This window comes from Heteronotia binoei, chromosome 6, assembly GCF_032191835.1.
Source record: "Heteronotia binoei isolate CCM8104 ecotype False Entrance Well chromosome 6, APGP_CSIRO_Hbin_v1, whole genome shotgun sequence".
Taxonomy (NCBI): Eukaryota; Metazoa; Chordata; class Lepidosauria; order Squamata; family Gekkonidae; genus Heteronotia; species Heteronotia binoei.
The window spans coordinates 55,084,782-55,101,375 of NC_083228.1; the positions used below are offsets into that span (position 1 = coordinate 55,084,782).

Genomic DNA, 16,594 nt, shown 5'->3' on the forward strand with positions numbered 1-16,594 from the left:
TTTGCAACTTAATGCTACACTTTCACTGAAGCAGTTTTAAAGAACCATATTCATAATGAATCAAACAGTCTCCACCAAGGAGTGGTATAGCCCATTTCTTGCATAATAATTTCAACAATTAACACTGCCATGTTTTTTACATTAAAAGTGTATTTTTAAAGTTTTATTACAAAAATGCACTTAGCCACAGACTAAGGGGATTATCTGAAGTGATGCCAAGTGTTTTTTAATATATATATCTGTAATAAATTTAAGAAAGCTACATAGAATATATTCTCTTTGGATTCACTTTCAGCACTGTGTACTCAGCATATTCAAGTAAAATACTGCAGCTCCTTATAGCTTTCTGTGCGTTAGTAATAATCTGTATGTGCCCAAGGATGTCATACTGTACAAAGTGGCCATTTTCCTATTCAAGTAATTTTTCCAGATGTCTTTAGCTCAGTGACTAGTTCCCACATGCCTCTGGTGGGCTGGCTCTACATGCAATGGAGCACAGAACTAGCCTTGGTTTACATGTGCAGATCATCACATGTGATGCAGGGTGTATTATGCCAACATTTGTTGTGGGCACAATCTATTTGCTATACAGAAGTAGCTGACTAAGTCACACAACTGGGCATAACTACACAGAGATTCAAGTATGCACTAAGTTCACATATTACATTCTAAAAAATGGGGGCCAAGAGCATCTGGACCAACTCTAAGACTATTTCAGAAATGTTTGATCATTGGGGATGTAAGAGGTTAAGTACAAATTTCATTATCTTAAAATGTTTTTAAAAGGCTTGGAGAAGGCTTGAGTTGTAAGCTTGGCATTCGCCTTCTACTGGTGTTTACAAACCCTGAGACAAGGAACACTGAGAGACTTCCATTACAAACCTGAAGTTTCTGAGCAAATATTGGGGGATTCTTTTCAGCTAAGTCAGGCTCTAGATACTGAAGCTGATCACACACTGAAGGTGGATGAGATATCCTATTGAGAAGAGCATCAGCAGAGAGAAAGGAGTCCTCAGATGGGGTCTGAAGGGCAAGGAGGATACAGAACAAGTAACAAAAACTAGCAGAACTTTTCATTATGAATATCATGCATCAGCCTGTATATATATTTAATGCCTAGAGAAGTACCAATTAAACCTGCAGAAAATAAGATTTTCATATTGCAAATGCCTGGATTTGTCAAGAAAATAATCTAAAACAAATGAAAAGTCACATACTGCTGTTTTTTTTTTTCAAAGCAATGGGTGTCTATTAAAAACCCTTCAGACTAACTTCAGGAGTCATCAGCCTTTGAGCTAGTAGACCAAAGTACATGATTCAAAAATAGTCCTTACTATGTCAATGCTGTTTGAATTGATTCCTAAGGTCATAGGCTCCAATTCTTTTCCTTTTGATTTGTCAGATGACTGTATTTGTGCCTCTTGGCTAGATGCCAGGGATCGTGAAGCTGGATGCTGTAATTTTATTCCAGAAGACACCTGGGCTTCTGTTTCTTCAAAGCTTGACCTACAACAAGATAAAACACCATACTTTCAAGCTGGCTAACGGAAACAATACATGGGCCTAATCTTATCAAGCATTTAAGGATCATAATGTGATAATGTAACATCATAGTCTGCGCTATGGAAGAAACAGAGCCTTCAGTTATACAATCCAATTCACATTTAACCATGCAGAGTCAAACTGCTATCATGCGATATAGTCTCGTACCACACAGATATTTTTTCTTTTCTACAGCAATACCCTCTAGGTGCCAGAGAAGCATGACAGTGGTGTGGAAAGAAGCCACACACAAAAACCAGCCAGCCTAAGCACAACCCTACTTAGATGTAGCAAGGGCACACATAGCATATTACCACATCAGTAACATTTGAGCAGTGCCTTAAGGTGATGCCACTCAAATTTTATTTCTTACACACTGCTGAAATGATGTTGCAAAGTGGGATTTGCATACACTCCCTCTTAGAAGTTAGTCACCCAATGAAGAATCTGTTTTCTAAAAAGATATAAAGACTTTGGAGATCTAAACTTCCCAAGTTATTTAATATCATTTCTCTTTCTTGGACCATTACATTTTTATGCCTATTTCTACAATCTCTGAGGCTAGAAGCATATACAAGAATTCCTTCAAGATCCAAACAGCTTTGCTAAAGCTGCGCAGTTGTTAATTAATTTTGTGCTTTTCACTTTCAATAAGGTTTATCAAATGTCAGCTCTTTTATCCAATATTGTTTATAGAAATGTTATGATGATAACATTCCCCTGCTTACTGCTGGGTATTTAATGAAACCTAAGAGATGTACATTTCTATGCATCTGAGGAAGAGAGCTCTGACTCAGGAAAACTCAATTCAAAATTAATTTTCTTAATCTTTAAGGTCCTCCTGCCTGGTTATGGAGTTTGTATTTACATGTTCTGGTGGTGTCCAGTGAGTCCTCCACCAAATGAAGCATTACACTAACCCCACAGAAAAAAAAACAGTAGCCAAGTAGACTAATATATAATTGTGATGGTGACATTAACTCTTTATAAATAGCTATTATTCTCAATAACATTGTGAAGTACCCAGAACAAGGAGTTGTAGAATCTGATAATCGGACTGGAGGAGACTTGACTGGACTCTCCTGCTGTGCATCAAACATGAGGTACAAAGACTGCTTTGTCTGAGCATCATCATCCTGCTGTCAAAACAAAAGAAACATTATCATGCATCTTTTACTAGAACAAAGCTGTCACTCCCCTGCAATGCAACTAATTACATGGGGCTTAACCACCAATGACAAGTCACAACATGCTAAATGTATCTGTCAGTGCTCAGCTTTAATTCAAAGCAGAGGTAGAAGAAAAGAAAGCAGGTTTGTTGGTTTATTTGAATTTAAATAAGTCACTAGACTGAGGCTAATGTATTTATGATGTATATTGCATCAGTGCATGCCACTTCTAGTGTTCAGAGAAAAGCATCAGAAATACACAAAGTGGAAACTTACGATTATAGAAGAGCCTATCTTCTCCATATATTCTATTTCATATGAGTTGCCATATTCCAGCTCTGTAATACAACGAGAAAAGCACTTAGCATGGTAGTAAAAGCATTCTTCTTGACACTGCACAGGCCCCAAGGTTTTATGGCTGGTGCTTTCTTAATGAGCATTAAAATCAACATTATTAGAGACAACTCAAAGCATGGTCAATATTGATTCCCCCCCTGCATATCAATCACAGTCCATTGCCACAAGCAACGACTACATTTTATTCTTTAATCTCTTAAAGCCACATGATCATCTTCTATTGTTCCCTGCATGCTCTTTCCTGAAACAGCTAAGCAATGGACTTTCCCCTAGTGCTCAGAGTGCTCCTTTCCCACCTTTTAAATTATTAAACTCACATTCATCAAATCAAACAGTTTATTACAGTCCATGACCAGAATATTACATTCATCTATACTGGATTGAATTTTCTCAAATATTTAAAAGACTTTTACAAGCTGATGAGCATACATATTATTAATTTTCCATAATGCATTTTTGTACAAGTTATGGTTATATTATGGTTTTGATTATGTTTATATTACTTGTCTCTGGCAATGGGCTGTGAACATAAAGCCACAAAACAGCTTGGCTTTATTTATTCAAAAGATTTCTTGACTGCTTTGCAGCACATTGATCCCCAAGACAGTTTACAAAATAAATATACTAAATAATAATGTATCTCCCAAACAGCTCTGTACCCTACAACTTTGTTTTCAGGATGCAGCCTTCCTGTAGCTCAAGGAGTCTTACTCTAGATAACAACTTGTTCTATTGAACAGGAACTCAGCTGAGCTAAGAAGTGGGATAAAACCCAGAAACTTACAGATACATTTAAAGCCTTCCATAATATCTAGCTTGCCTACTATTTTCCTCTGACAAGCCCCCTCCCCGTCAGCGTCATTTCCTTCCAGATGCATGTTTGCCTTATTGCAGGGAACAATGGCTGGTGGGGCACAGACGAAAAATGTGGAATTGCATGGTAAGGTTGGAGAACCTTACCTTGTATCTACTTGTTCCCTGAAAACCAAATCCTCATACTGCTACCTTGCAGCTGATACAGAACTCCAGCTACTACCAGACCAGTTTCTTTTATTGAACACACAGAATCCCACCCTGAATTTGAAGAAACTTGCATTGCATTTTGAGATTACTAGCTGAAATTTGGGAAGGGCAGGACTCAGCTGGGAGAGGGGAACAGCTAATTCTTTGATAAAAACTGAATTAAGTGTCCTCTCAACTCATTAGCCAGGAGAAGGGTGCTTGTCCTGTTGCCATGGCAGAAACAGGCATTCTTAAGGGCATTCAGAAAAGAAGGTGTAGCCCCAAAAGGCATTTAATTTATTTTCTGAGAACATGCCATATGGCCCTCTTTACCAGTGAACTCCCCCACAATGCTTTAATGTGTCAAAGGTTTGCTTGGACTATGCTGCAGTTCTGTCAATAATGTTGCTTCTTGGGATCAGGGGCAAATGCCATTGCATATTAGCCCTCAGGAGTTCTTGGTAGCTGTCTGGAAGTCTGTTTCCCTGAAATAATTGGCTAAGACTTCCCTGATTAACATTAGTGCAACAGAGAGGTCTGAGCCATTGTTTGCATTTGGAAAAAAAGTTTTGTTGCCAAAAGCAGAAAAGTAAAAATGAAAAACAGTCCCTAACTACTCTTTTTGAGCTACAAGTTGTCCTTTAGACAGTCTAGAATGCAATCAGTTCATTTGCTGTCTAAGGGCAATCAGTTCCTTTGCGCATCACAGAAGCAGATGTGCATTGGAAATAATTGGCTAAGACTTCCCTGATTAACATTAGTGCAACAGAGAGGTCTGAGCCATTGTTTGCATTTGGAAAAAAAGTTTTGTTGCCAAAAGCAGAAAAGTAAAAATGAAAAACAGTCCCTAACTACTCTTTTTGAGCTACAAGTTGTCCTTTAGACAGTCTAGAATGCAATCAGTTCATTTGCTGTCTAAGGGCAATCAGTTCCTTTGCGCATCACAGAAGCAGATGTGCATTCAGTCAATGAAGGACTGCTTTAATGACAGGAAAGCTGTTAGGTAAATAAGGCAGAGAGGCGATGGATTATTATTTAAAATAAAGCTCTTTATCTGTCTGTTAGGAAGAGAAACACAGGATGGTCCCAAGAAAATAACAAAGTTCTAAAAACTACATATTTATTCTACAAGTAATAATAATAATAATAACAACAACATTTAATTTATATCCCGCCCTTCCTGCCAAAGCAGGCTCAGGGCGGCTCACAACATAATATAAAATACAAAGATTACATAATAAAACAACAATCTACAACATTTCCTTATACAATTTCCTTAAAATTCCCTTAAAACCATCTAAGTAAAACCAACAATTTCATGCGATTATACTCGATGCTACATTTTCAAAAATTTCCGATCTTACTCATTTACAGATTTTCGTAATGACGGTACAGCAGAAAACGCATTAAAAAAAGGCCAGCTGAAAGAGGGTAGTCTAATGCATAGAACTAGGGCGGCAGCAGCAAGATAGTCTAATGCATAAAACTAGGGCAGCAGCAGCAAGAGGTACCAGAGCACAGGCAGATAGGTAGGGAGGTAGGCAATTAACCTCTTTTCTACAGCCTTAACAGGAAGAAACTTAACTCATTACCAACCAAAATACTGATAACTTAAAACCACCCCATCAGTTTATCAAACACACCAATTAACACACAGGGCTGGCTCTGAGCCAGGCTGTACTTCCAAGGTCAAGTCTGTGCTAGAATGAAAAAAACATATGTTAACCCTATAATAGCTGAAATTTAGATCTTGCCATATCCCAACAAATACATCCTTAAGATATCCAGTTCTTGAAGGCAGATCAAAATTACTCATTTAGGAACGCTTTCACAGTTATTCACACAATCACCACTGTATGCTGCTTTGGCATAACACTGTTATCAACAGAGGTTGGTGAATTCAGATAATATATTACTTGGAGATTTCCTTGGAAACGTTGCACAGGGTTTAGTTTTTATTTTCATCATAGTTAAGATATGTGGCGTAATTATAGGTAAGACAGGGCAGTTCTGTATAGTAGCCTGAATTTGCTTAGGCCCTCTCTGTTTGGTTGTCTCCCATAAGACTTTGAAGGAGGCTCTTCAAGCCTGACAATGTACTCTGCTCTAAAAAGAACTGTTTACATTTATGAGTTCCAGGTGTGAAGTCAAAGCATCTAGATATGAAGACCTGTGGCTCCAAACTTTTGAAAGGGAGGGTGTTTCTGACCCATTGATGCAATTACTCTAGTCAGAGTTTTCTGATCAGAAAAAGGAAAGGTCTGGTTTCATCAGGACCATCCAATTTCTTGATTGACAGTTAACCTGGATTCTGAAGGTATTTAACACCAGTGTTTGAGATGTCATGGAGTAAAAGGACAGGTCCTCTTGTGGATCAAAAACTGGCTAATTAATAGGAAGCAGAGAGTGAGTATAAATGGGCAGTCTTCGCAGTGGAGGACGGTAAACAGTGGGGTGCCGCAGGGCTCAGTACTGGGTCCCATGCTCTTTAACTTGTTCATTAATGATCTGGAGTTGGGAGTAAGCAGTGAAATGGCCAAGTTGCAGATGACACTAAATTGTTCAGGGTGGTGAGAACCAGAGAGGATTGTGAGGCACTCCAAAGGGATCTGTTGAGGCTGGGTGAGCAGGCGTCAATGTGGCAGAAGAGGTTCAAAGGGACCAAGTGCAAAGTAATGCACATTGAGGCTAAGAATCCCAGCTACAAATACAAGTTGATGGGTGAACTGGCAGAGACTGACCAAGAGAGATATCTTGGGGTCGTGGTAGATAACTCAATGAAAATGTCAAGATAGTGTGCGATTGCAATGAAAAAGGCCAACACCATGCTGGAAATTATTAGGAAGGGAATTGAAAACAAATCAGCCAGTATCATAATGCCCCTGTATAAATCGATGGTGCGGTCTCATTTGGAATACTGTGAACAATTCTGGTCACAGCACCTCAAAAAGGATATTATAGCATTGGAAAAAGTGCAGAAAAGGGCAACTAGAATGATTAAAGGTTTGGAACACTTTCCCTATGAAGAAAGGTTAAAACACTTGGGGCTCTTTAGCTTGGAGAAACATCGACTGCGGGGTGACATGATAGAGGTTTACAAGATTATGCATGGGATGGAGAAAGTAGAGAAAGAAGTCCTTTTCTCCCTTTCTCACAATACAAGAACTTGTGGGCATTCAATGAAATTGCTGAGCAGTCAGGTTAAAATGGATAAAAGGAAGTACTTCTTCACCCAAAGGATGATTAACATGTGGAATTCACTGCTACGGGAAGTGGTGGCGGCTACAAGCATAGCCAGCTTCAAGAGGGGATTGGATAAAAATATGGAGCAGAGGTCCATCAGTGGCTATTAGCCACAGTGTGTGTGTGTGTGTGTATTTTGGCCACTGTGTGATACCGAGTGTTGGACTGGATGGGCCATTGGCCTGATCCAACATGGCTTCTCTTATGTTCTTATGCCGTGGTTAGGACTTGACAGAGTGCCGGAATGCATTCCTAAATAGATAAATGTGCATTTATGAAGGAAGGGTCAATGGCCTGGCCAACCTTGTCCTGACTTCATCTATAGACTTAGAAGGCAGGCTTAAGCCTTTATGTACTTTGCCCTATGCAAGAATGCTAAGAGCCTCGGAATGTTCTGCCCTTTCACCTCCTTCCTGGAATACACATTTGGGGTAGACAGCTAAGGTAAACATCTGTTTCCTTGCTCTGTATACTTCTAGTAAATGATTATGTAGAGCAGAATGTATAAAATAAAATGACCACCACTGTCAAAGGAATAGCAGCAGAGACAGACTGGTGTGATGAACCTCAATCCTGAGTGGTGTGACATTCCTACACATTTATAAATATTGGGGGTTTTTCCCCTTCTGTAAAATGAATACCGAAATAGCTTCTTGCTTGAAATTGTGTGCAGTATGGTTTTCTTTCAATAAATGGTTTTAACTTTGGTAGAGCCTTCTTTCTGAAACCACTGAGTCACTGCCAATCATCCCCCTCCCTTTTCTGAACCTGGTGGGGGCAATGGGAGTCATAGGTAAAGGATTCTATACTCCAAAATTCTCTAACAAGGTGTTAGAGAATCAACAGAATACATGACTCAATGAATTGCAAACATCAACTGTTTCAACTATGGACCCACAAAGTCTGCACTCTGAAGGTTCAAGTATATAAACAGATATACAATTAAATTCCTGGCAAAAGTTCACAACCAGTTGATCACAACTAGCATATTTTTCCTTACATACATTAATGGAAAAACATCTGTCACATTAATAGCAAACTTGCCTACAGTCCTGAAGTCTCAGTGGACATGTGGCAACCTGTGAGTACTTTGCTGATTGATGAGCAGAGGACAGCACCCTGAACAAGATGGAGAACTCTGTGTGTTCAAATAATTTAATTTCTCACAATACAAAGGACCAAGAAATCTTTCCATCACACCCTCAGAATATGTAGAAGCTTCAACAATCAAGGCATGTATGTTAATTAAAAAAGAAACGAAAGGCTTTTCCTTTCTTAACCTCATATAAATGTGTTAATTATGATATTTTTGAGTGAGGAAATGTGTCATTTCTTCAACACCTTCCCTCTCTTTTCCTGCCATGCCAGATGAAAACATCTCTTGAAAATTTAAATGCCAGAATAGCAGTAGTAAAAGAACAGATGTCATTTTTTTTTCTGCAGAAGCCCACCAGTTAACTCACTAGTAAGCTTTAGATATAACAGTGTTTTCAAAGTTTTAAACTTTTCCTTTAAAGTCACAGTATTTCAAATACACAGGCATTTCTGTATAATTAATACAGAAACTCAGATATTAGAGGCAAAGGGAAATCAGATACTATGCCCTAAACAACTTTAAATCAATACCCACAAAGTCACAATGGCTTGAAATTAAATAGATGGCTTAGTCACAAGTTATTTTACAAAACAGTATTCTAGCAGTCACTTATAAATTGTCTCTGTCCTATGGTTGCCTATAAATCAAGGAAGCTGACATTTAATTAGTGTAGAGGTATAGTGCAATTACTTCAGCTTCAATCTTACTATAGTCAAAGTTCACAGAATCTGACTTTGGAGTTCATGAATATCAACCTGTATGTGACTCTAAACACAGGCTGTAAATTATGAACTCAGAACAACAAAAAAATAGCACATTCCATCTGGGAATGCTTCTCTCTCTCTCCAAGTTCCTAACTCATTTGAATGCTTAATTACACTGAATCACACAATAAGGAAATTCCATTGATTAGCAAAGTGATGCAAGTGTAGAAGCTATATAGAGGTTCACCAAAAGTGCTTACAAAGGCAGCTCTGGGTAATAGGATGATGTTCAAGGCAGATACAAAAATGACGCAAATGACAGTCTCAGAAACAAGCCTTTAATTACTCTTAAGTTTGCCCCTGTGGCATAAAGGTAAGTCTAGAGGGAAAGTATGATTATACTTAAATGATCTCAGAGGAAATATTACCTGTTAATTACAAGTAATCTGTACAACATTGTTCAGAGGTGTAAGGAAATAAGCAATTACAGTCCCTTTGGAGGTGACAGGTGTTAATTCAGTGACATACATTTTTGACTATGTCCTTGGTTTAAAAAGAATTCATTCCAGCTTTTAACTACAATATTTGAATTATAGTTTATGGTGTCCTATGTGGAACTCATCTTGCCCTGAGAGGCTTAGCTCTAGATGCCATTATCAACATTCTTGTCTTAAATGATACAGGGTCTTTTTTGTGGTGGCAAACTCCATTTGGATCCCCCCCCCCCCCCCCGTTTAAGAGAAGTCCATGAGGCTCAATTGGTTTTCAGGAGTCTAAATAAGACCAGAAAGTATTTGGGTTCCTATAGAGGTACTATATTTTCCTGTGTCAGCTTAAGTAAACTTAATTAGGAGATGTAATGATCCCATTGATTGTTTTAAATACTACTGTGAGTTAAGTTACTCTAGGGTATATAGAGAAGCCAAACAGATGGATAGACACAACAAAATGTAGCTATAGGCAGAATACACTGAATTATAAGAAGCAAGATGATAGAGTTATTATATACTATGAACAAAGTTCTGCTTGTGGAAAGGATTTCTGACAATTTCTAAAATTAGGGTTTAAAACATATGGCCTTCTAAGAAGTACATCCTTACAGAATTATGTTGATTGGTTAATAAACATCAATTATATATACACAAGGACAAAGAATATGGGAAGTTATATTTAATCATACTGATCTTTGTCCCTTTATGCCAACAAATACACATTTCAGAAAGTTTCCACCACAGTACTAGAAGCTATCCACAGAGCCAGCTTCATAATGAAGATCACCTCTGCAGCTGGAGAGTGTGCACATGTGTTTGACTACATGTGCCTAGACATGCTTGAACAAGCAACATATTGCAAGAGAAGAGGGAACAGAATAGATATTTACTGTTATTGAGGGCTTCTTTTTTACTATTTTATTTATATTGTTAGGTGAAAATAGTTTCTTTAAAAGGAATAAAACAGGAAGAAATATGGGCAACTTCCCTCTTGTTTTTTTCTGGATTTTTTTTTAAATGTGATTTAAAGTAGGGCCTTAAAGCAGTAGCTGTAGAATCAAATGGCAACTCTTATCATTATATCAAAAGCAGAATTTGAGCCTCTATATTAAAATTAATTGCTATTCACTTCAGTAGTTATTGGATCACATCAGGCAAATGGAACATTTCATATATGTGAGACAGTAAATGAAGCTAAATATACTGGAAGACACAATAATTAGATAAATCAATCAGCGGTTAAGCAAGGAAAATCAGGAAGAACATTTTGTTCTCTATTAGCTTTTTTGCATGTTAGGTAAAATAACTCACTCAGCTTACCTTCTGTAGGAGAGCTGAACTTTGTTTCATTTACAAAAGTTGACAGATCTGATGGTTGAGGGTAATCTTGTTTATCTGAATCTAAATCCACTGTCATACAAGTCCACTTCTGACTGCCTACGGAAGATGCAAGTTTCTCTTCATCTGTTGCATGAACCACAGTGGATACAATGGAGGGAGTTTCGGCAGTGGGCAGTGACATGGTCTCCTGAGAGAACAAATGTACAACAACTATTGCACTGCAAAGAAAGAAGTAATTGTCTCCCCCCCCCACACACACACACACCCCACATCGTCTTTCTGGATTTCTTTTACTTTCAGTTTTAACTCCATCCTACCTATTCCAGTTCCATACAAAGACAGGAGGTTTTCATTCCTGAAAACACTGAACCAGAAATATGACTGGAACTTGTTCTAATGCCAAGGATCATTTCTTTAATAAAAGTATTAATAAAGATAAGAAAGCTAAATATAGGGCATCTGGACTATGTTATTGTAATCTGCTTGTTTTTCTAGCAAAAAACCCCAGAAAGGCTTCTTGAGAGAATTATTTTAGCTGTCTACCAATGCCATCCTAAGTAGTTATATCCTTTTAAACCCATTATCCAATGGATTTAGAAGGGTGTTAGTCACGCTTTTACACACTGGATCTTTAACTTTATGAGGATTCTAGTCATTCAGTGATACCCATACACTTAGCTTTACTTAGCCTGCCTTGGCACGGAGAGCGGGGTATAAATCAAATTAAACATAAACATAAACATTTTCTATATGGATTTTCACCTCCTGTATCATGCTTTACATGCTTTGTGTGGAAAATGATCTAATTAGCAAGTAAAACCATCTTTAATCCAATTAACACATATGATGCTGTTTTATGTTGACTCAGATCAAGGTCAGTTGAACAAAGCAGGAGTCAAGTTGCATCTTTAAGACTAACCAATTTTTATTTAGAACGTAAGCTTTCGTGCGCTCTTAAGCACACTTCATCAGACAAGGAATCCAGCACAGTGAGCAAAGCCATACATAGCTGAGCAGAGCCATACATAGCTGGTAGGCAGTGGCCCAGAATGCAACATGGTACAGATTTAAGAACAATGACAGTGAAGTAAAATTATCTGGTAGGCAGTGGTTTAGAATGTAAAATGGTACAATGACAGAATAGTAAAATTAACAAATTGAGCAAACCTTTGATCTGAGTAGCATGAGCATGTGAAAGCAACAAAACAGTAGTATGTCAAAATGTGAGATTGTCTGTCAATGACAATGGGAGATGGGTTCAATATATGTAATACGATAAGTAACCAAAGTCCCTGATTGAGTGTGTCAATACAGCTAAAAGAGAAATACATTGGATAGTGATGTTCTTGTCCACCTAATTTACTTTATAGCATGTAAACATAATTTTAGTTTGCCATATGAAAAAGGAATACAATAAAATATAGTGAAAATGGGTAAAGCATATGTAATGAGATATACAGCCAATATTCCTATTCTGAGCATGTCAATACAAATAATTATACTGATACACAAGAGAAACACATTGGAATACTGTGGATGTATAGCTATACTCACTGAGAGTAGGTTTAGCATCTGTAATGAGATAAAAAACCAATATCCCTGTTCAGTCCTGGGGAGGTGTTTGTTCCAAGTTTCATAATAATTTGCAATTCAGCAATTTCTCTGTTCTTGAAGTTCAAGATCAGTCCACCAAGCACAACTGACAGTAGTTCTCCAGGGCTTCAGGTGGAGGTCTTTCACACTACCTACTGCCTCACCCTTTAAACTGGGGATGGTGCATAATTAAACTGGGATTGTTTGTATCAAAAGCAGATGCTTTGCCACTGAGCTACAGACTCCTTTCCCTAAATTAACTGAGTTCCTGTTATTGCTGTGTTTCTTTTAATCCATTCAAGGTAACTAGAATTTTACATTTCTATCTTTTCTACTTTCAAATTCACCCAGCTAACATTAAATGTTTGGAAAATATAGGAAATATGCAAAAATGTTAAGAACTTTACCTGAGAAGGTGGATCAGACAATGGAGATCTTTTTGGTGACTTTTTCACCCTAAAAGTATCACTGAAAAGGAACGGGAAAATGTGAACATGGCAGGGCAGAGAAAAATGATGGCATGTAACAATAAGCAGCACAGTTCTAAAGGAACCAACGCCATATAAAGCTTTCCTACTTCAGAAAGCTTCATAAACTAGCACTGTGGAAAAACATGCTTATGACCTTTGATTTTGTATCATGCACTTCTGGGTTGAATCTGGGGGGAGGGGGTACATCAAGCATGCAAACTGATTACATAGATCTGCCACATTTCCAAAGTGATCAGGAATCATCATTCAGTCCAAATAATGAGATACAAATCCATTTATTATGACACAGGTGACAACAAAAATGCAACTTGGTTTCTGTAAACAGATATTAGCCCTTTGTTTTCTAACTCACATTGTGTCTCAATATATCTCAATAATGAAAACAACATTTCTACCCTTTCTCCCCCCTTCCCCCCCCCCACTGGATCACTGCACAAAGATCACTCGGTTAAGCCATTCCTTCCTTCTTGCCTTTTGTGTGTAAGTAAAATGAGTGAAGTTTGGCTGGAGCAACAAAATCAAACTATATGGCCAGTTTCCCTGACAGTATAGCAGAATGCTAGAGTTTGAATATCTGTTCCAAGGCCCCTGTCATTGACATTTTCATTGTTAGTTCAAAGGATACGCTTATAAGCACCAACACTGACTCTACTTATGAAAGGAACAGGAGAGAGATATACTCAGTAGGAACATAATCCTTAGAAATGGCTCAAGAACTCCAACAACTATAAAATGCAAAAGCATCAACATGAAGTTGTCTTGTACTGAATCAGACTATCGGTCTATCAAAGACAGTTTTGTCTACTTAGACTGGCAGTGGCTCTCCAGGACTGCACTGCAGGCTGAGGTCTTTCCACATCCCCTACAACCTGATCCTTACTTGAAATGCCAGGGATTGAACCTGGGACTGTCTGCATGCCAAGCAGATGCTCTACTGTTGAGCCACACTCCTCTTCTTTGTCTCTTAACCTTGTTCTTTGTGCTCTAGAAGACAGCACAAGTTCAATCATTGGTACCCTGAATCTAAGGAACAGGACTCTGGAGAAAGAGAGACAATGGAAGTACCATCAGATACTTAGCAAACTTGTAAAGGTGCAGAGTCGTTTCCGACTCTGGGGTGACATCGCATCACGGCATTTTCATGGCAGACTTTTTAGGGGGTGGTTTGCTATTTTCTTCCTCAGTCATCTACACTTTACCCCCAGCAAGCTGGGTACTCATTTTACCGACCTCGGAAGAATGGAAGGCTGAGCCAACCTTAAGCCGGATACCTGAACCCAGCTTCCGCTGGGATCGAATTCAGGTCGTGAACAAAGCTTGGACTGCACTACTGCAGCTTACCACTCTGCACCATGGAGCTCTTTAGGAAACTTGTAGTGTAGTCCTAAGCAGAGTTGTACTCTAAATGGGCTTAGAAAATGCAACTCCATTTATGATTGCACTGCTCTAGAAGGTCTCTGGAAAGGTGACAAACGAACTACCAGTTAAATCAATAAATACACACAAACATATTTAATGTTTTCTTTTGAGTCTGCCTTTGGTGGAATTTACATAGTTCTAAACCAGTGTTCTTCATGTTCTTATCCATTTCAGAAATATTATATTATTTTATTTTGACTGACTGATACAGCTACTGGGTTTCTACTGCAGTGTGAACATCCTCAGGGACAAAGTTAAGTTGGTACTTACCCATGTTTCTCCCCCTCTGTCACTAGGTTACACAGGGCTAGGTAGTCTGCTGTTCTTTCCTTTTGTTAATTTCACTATGAGATTTTTTTTTCTAAACTAAAACCTCAGTATTCAGGTTAAATTGCCATGTTGGCACTTTGCGATAAATAAGTGGGTTTTGAGTTGCAGTTTGGGCACTCGGTCTCTAAAAGGCTCGCCATCACTGACCTAGACAGAACCTAAATCTATCAAGTGAAGCATATCTATTAAGACACAGATCTCAGAGCCAGCCTTTGATTCGGGAAAACAGAATTAGCAAAGATTTGTGGAATGGTATTTAAATATATGGTACCCAAACAGAAAAAGAAGTAGCCAAGAGTAATGTAACGGTACACAAATATAACCTCACTGCCTGAACACAAAATAATTTAACTTTGCAACTTAACTACAAAGCAACAAGACGTGATAACAAAAGTGTTTCAGTTTACACAGAACAAATCAGTATTTCACCCATTTTTGTTCACATACCAGACACTCAAGCATCATTTATAAAACACTTACTATGCCACATCACACACAAAGAAAGATAATAGTTTTCAGAAGTATTGAAGTGTTTCTAAAAACAAAGACAATTGAGTAGAAACACAAAGGGTGTGACTGAGATGGCTCCCAAACTCCAGGCTAACAACAGCGGTGGTCTGACAGGAGAAGAAAGGGTGGTAATATATTTGCCAGGCTGTATGTCAGTGGCCATCTATTAACAAATGAAATATTTATATATCAGCTGGGAGGATTAAATTAAACATGAAATGTCTAAAATGTATCTGACAGACAGCAGTCTTGTTCAAGCTTACTGACAGTCATGCAGGTTCCTTAAAACAAGAACTTTGGCCCAAACAAATTAATTTTGCCAGTATAAAGACCACCATGCCTAGCAGAACACAGAAATACCAGGAAAGAGGGGAAAGATAAAGGGGATGAAGGCACCAGAAACAAAAGATGACACATTTCCAACCATAGCAAGCATGTTTAGCATCAAAGTTACTTACAAAAGAGAACATACAGACATCACATCTTCAACCATCCTAAGACAAATAAAACAGAGAGAGAGAGAAAGACACAGACAGAAGGAACTGACTGACACAAAGGAGACACTATTAATTGCATTAGTCTAAAGCACCATGAATTTTTACTACTTTGGAAACCCCACATTTCAAAACACTCATGATAAGGTAGAGAAAACCAGGCATTCCTCTAACACCTCATTAAGATTAACGTGACTAATCAAGCATGCTGATGCAATCAAACATTCTATCTATTGGGACCTGGGTACTATGAACTATTGTTAGATTACGCCCATTGTGTAAACTTTGTTAATCCAGTGCAAAACATTTCAGATATGCTTTATCAAACATAAAATCTAGTTTTCAAGGCTAATGTCTGTATCTGTCTATTTAAGTATTTTCAATGGACTGTCATAGTAGTGGCCTTGGGTGACATACTATTTATAATTGTGCTCACAGAAATTAGAAAGGGTTATGTTTAAGGGGTAACTGATGAATAATGACAGTAGTATTTTTTGTTATCAAACTTTTGGCCAAACTGCATATAACTTCTGTGGTGGTGGAAAGTGTCATCAAGTCATGGCCAACTAATGGCAACTCTGGAGGGGTTTCAGTCAAAAGACGATCAGTGATAGTTTGCCACAGCCTTCCTCTACAATACTGGACTATCTTGGTGGTCTCCCATCCAAATGCTAACCACAGCTGACCCTGATTCACTTCTGAGATCCGGCTACATTGGGCTACTCTGGGCTATCCACGTCAGGGCACATGTAACTTTACCCATATATTATAAAGGCAAAAACAGCTGTGGAAGGCTGATGTTTCAAGGAGAC

The 16,594-nt window shown here is 38.2% G+C and overlaps 1 protein-coding gene across 10 annotated transcripts in view; it reads right to left on the bottom strand.

Annotated features, from left to right (window-relative positions):
• Nucleotides 1-16,594, bottom strand: part of TACC2 (transforming acidic coiled-coil containing protein 2) — a 211,028-nt gene that overhangs the window by 36,019 nt on the left and 158,415 nt on the right. For 3 of the 10 annotated variants that reach the window (XM_060241487.1, XM_060241485.1, XM_060241481.1), the window contains 7 exons: nt 15,747-15,782; nt 12,946-13,006; nt 10,925-11,132; nt 2,988-3,049; nt 2,566-2,681; nt 1,335-1,506; nt 883-1,023 (listed from right to left, as the gene is read on the bottom strand). In XM_060241487.1, coding sequence (XP_060097470.1) covers nt 883-1,023; nt 1,335-1,506; nt 2,566-2,681; nt 2,988-3,049; nt 10,925-11,132; nt 12,946-13,006; nt 15,747-15,782 — 796 coding nt within the window. The remainder of the gene's footprint in view (nt 1-882; nt 1,024-1,334; nt 1,507-2,565; nt 2,682-2,987; nt 3,050-10,924; nt 11,133-12,945; nt 13,007-15,746; nt 15,783-16,594) is intronic. The other 7 variants (XM_060241486.1, XM_060241483.1, XM_060241491.1 and 4 more) reach the window with 5 other exon arrangements.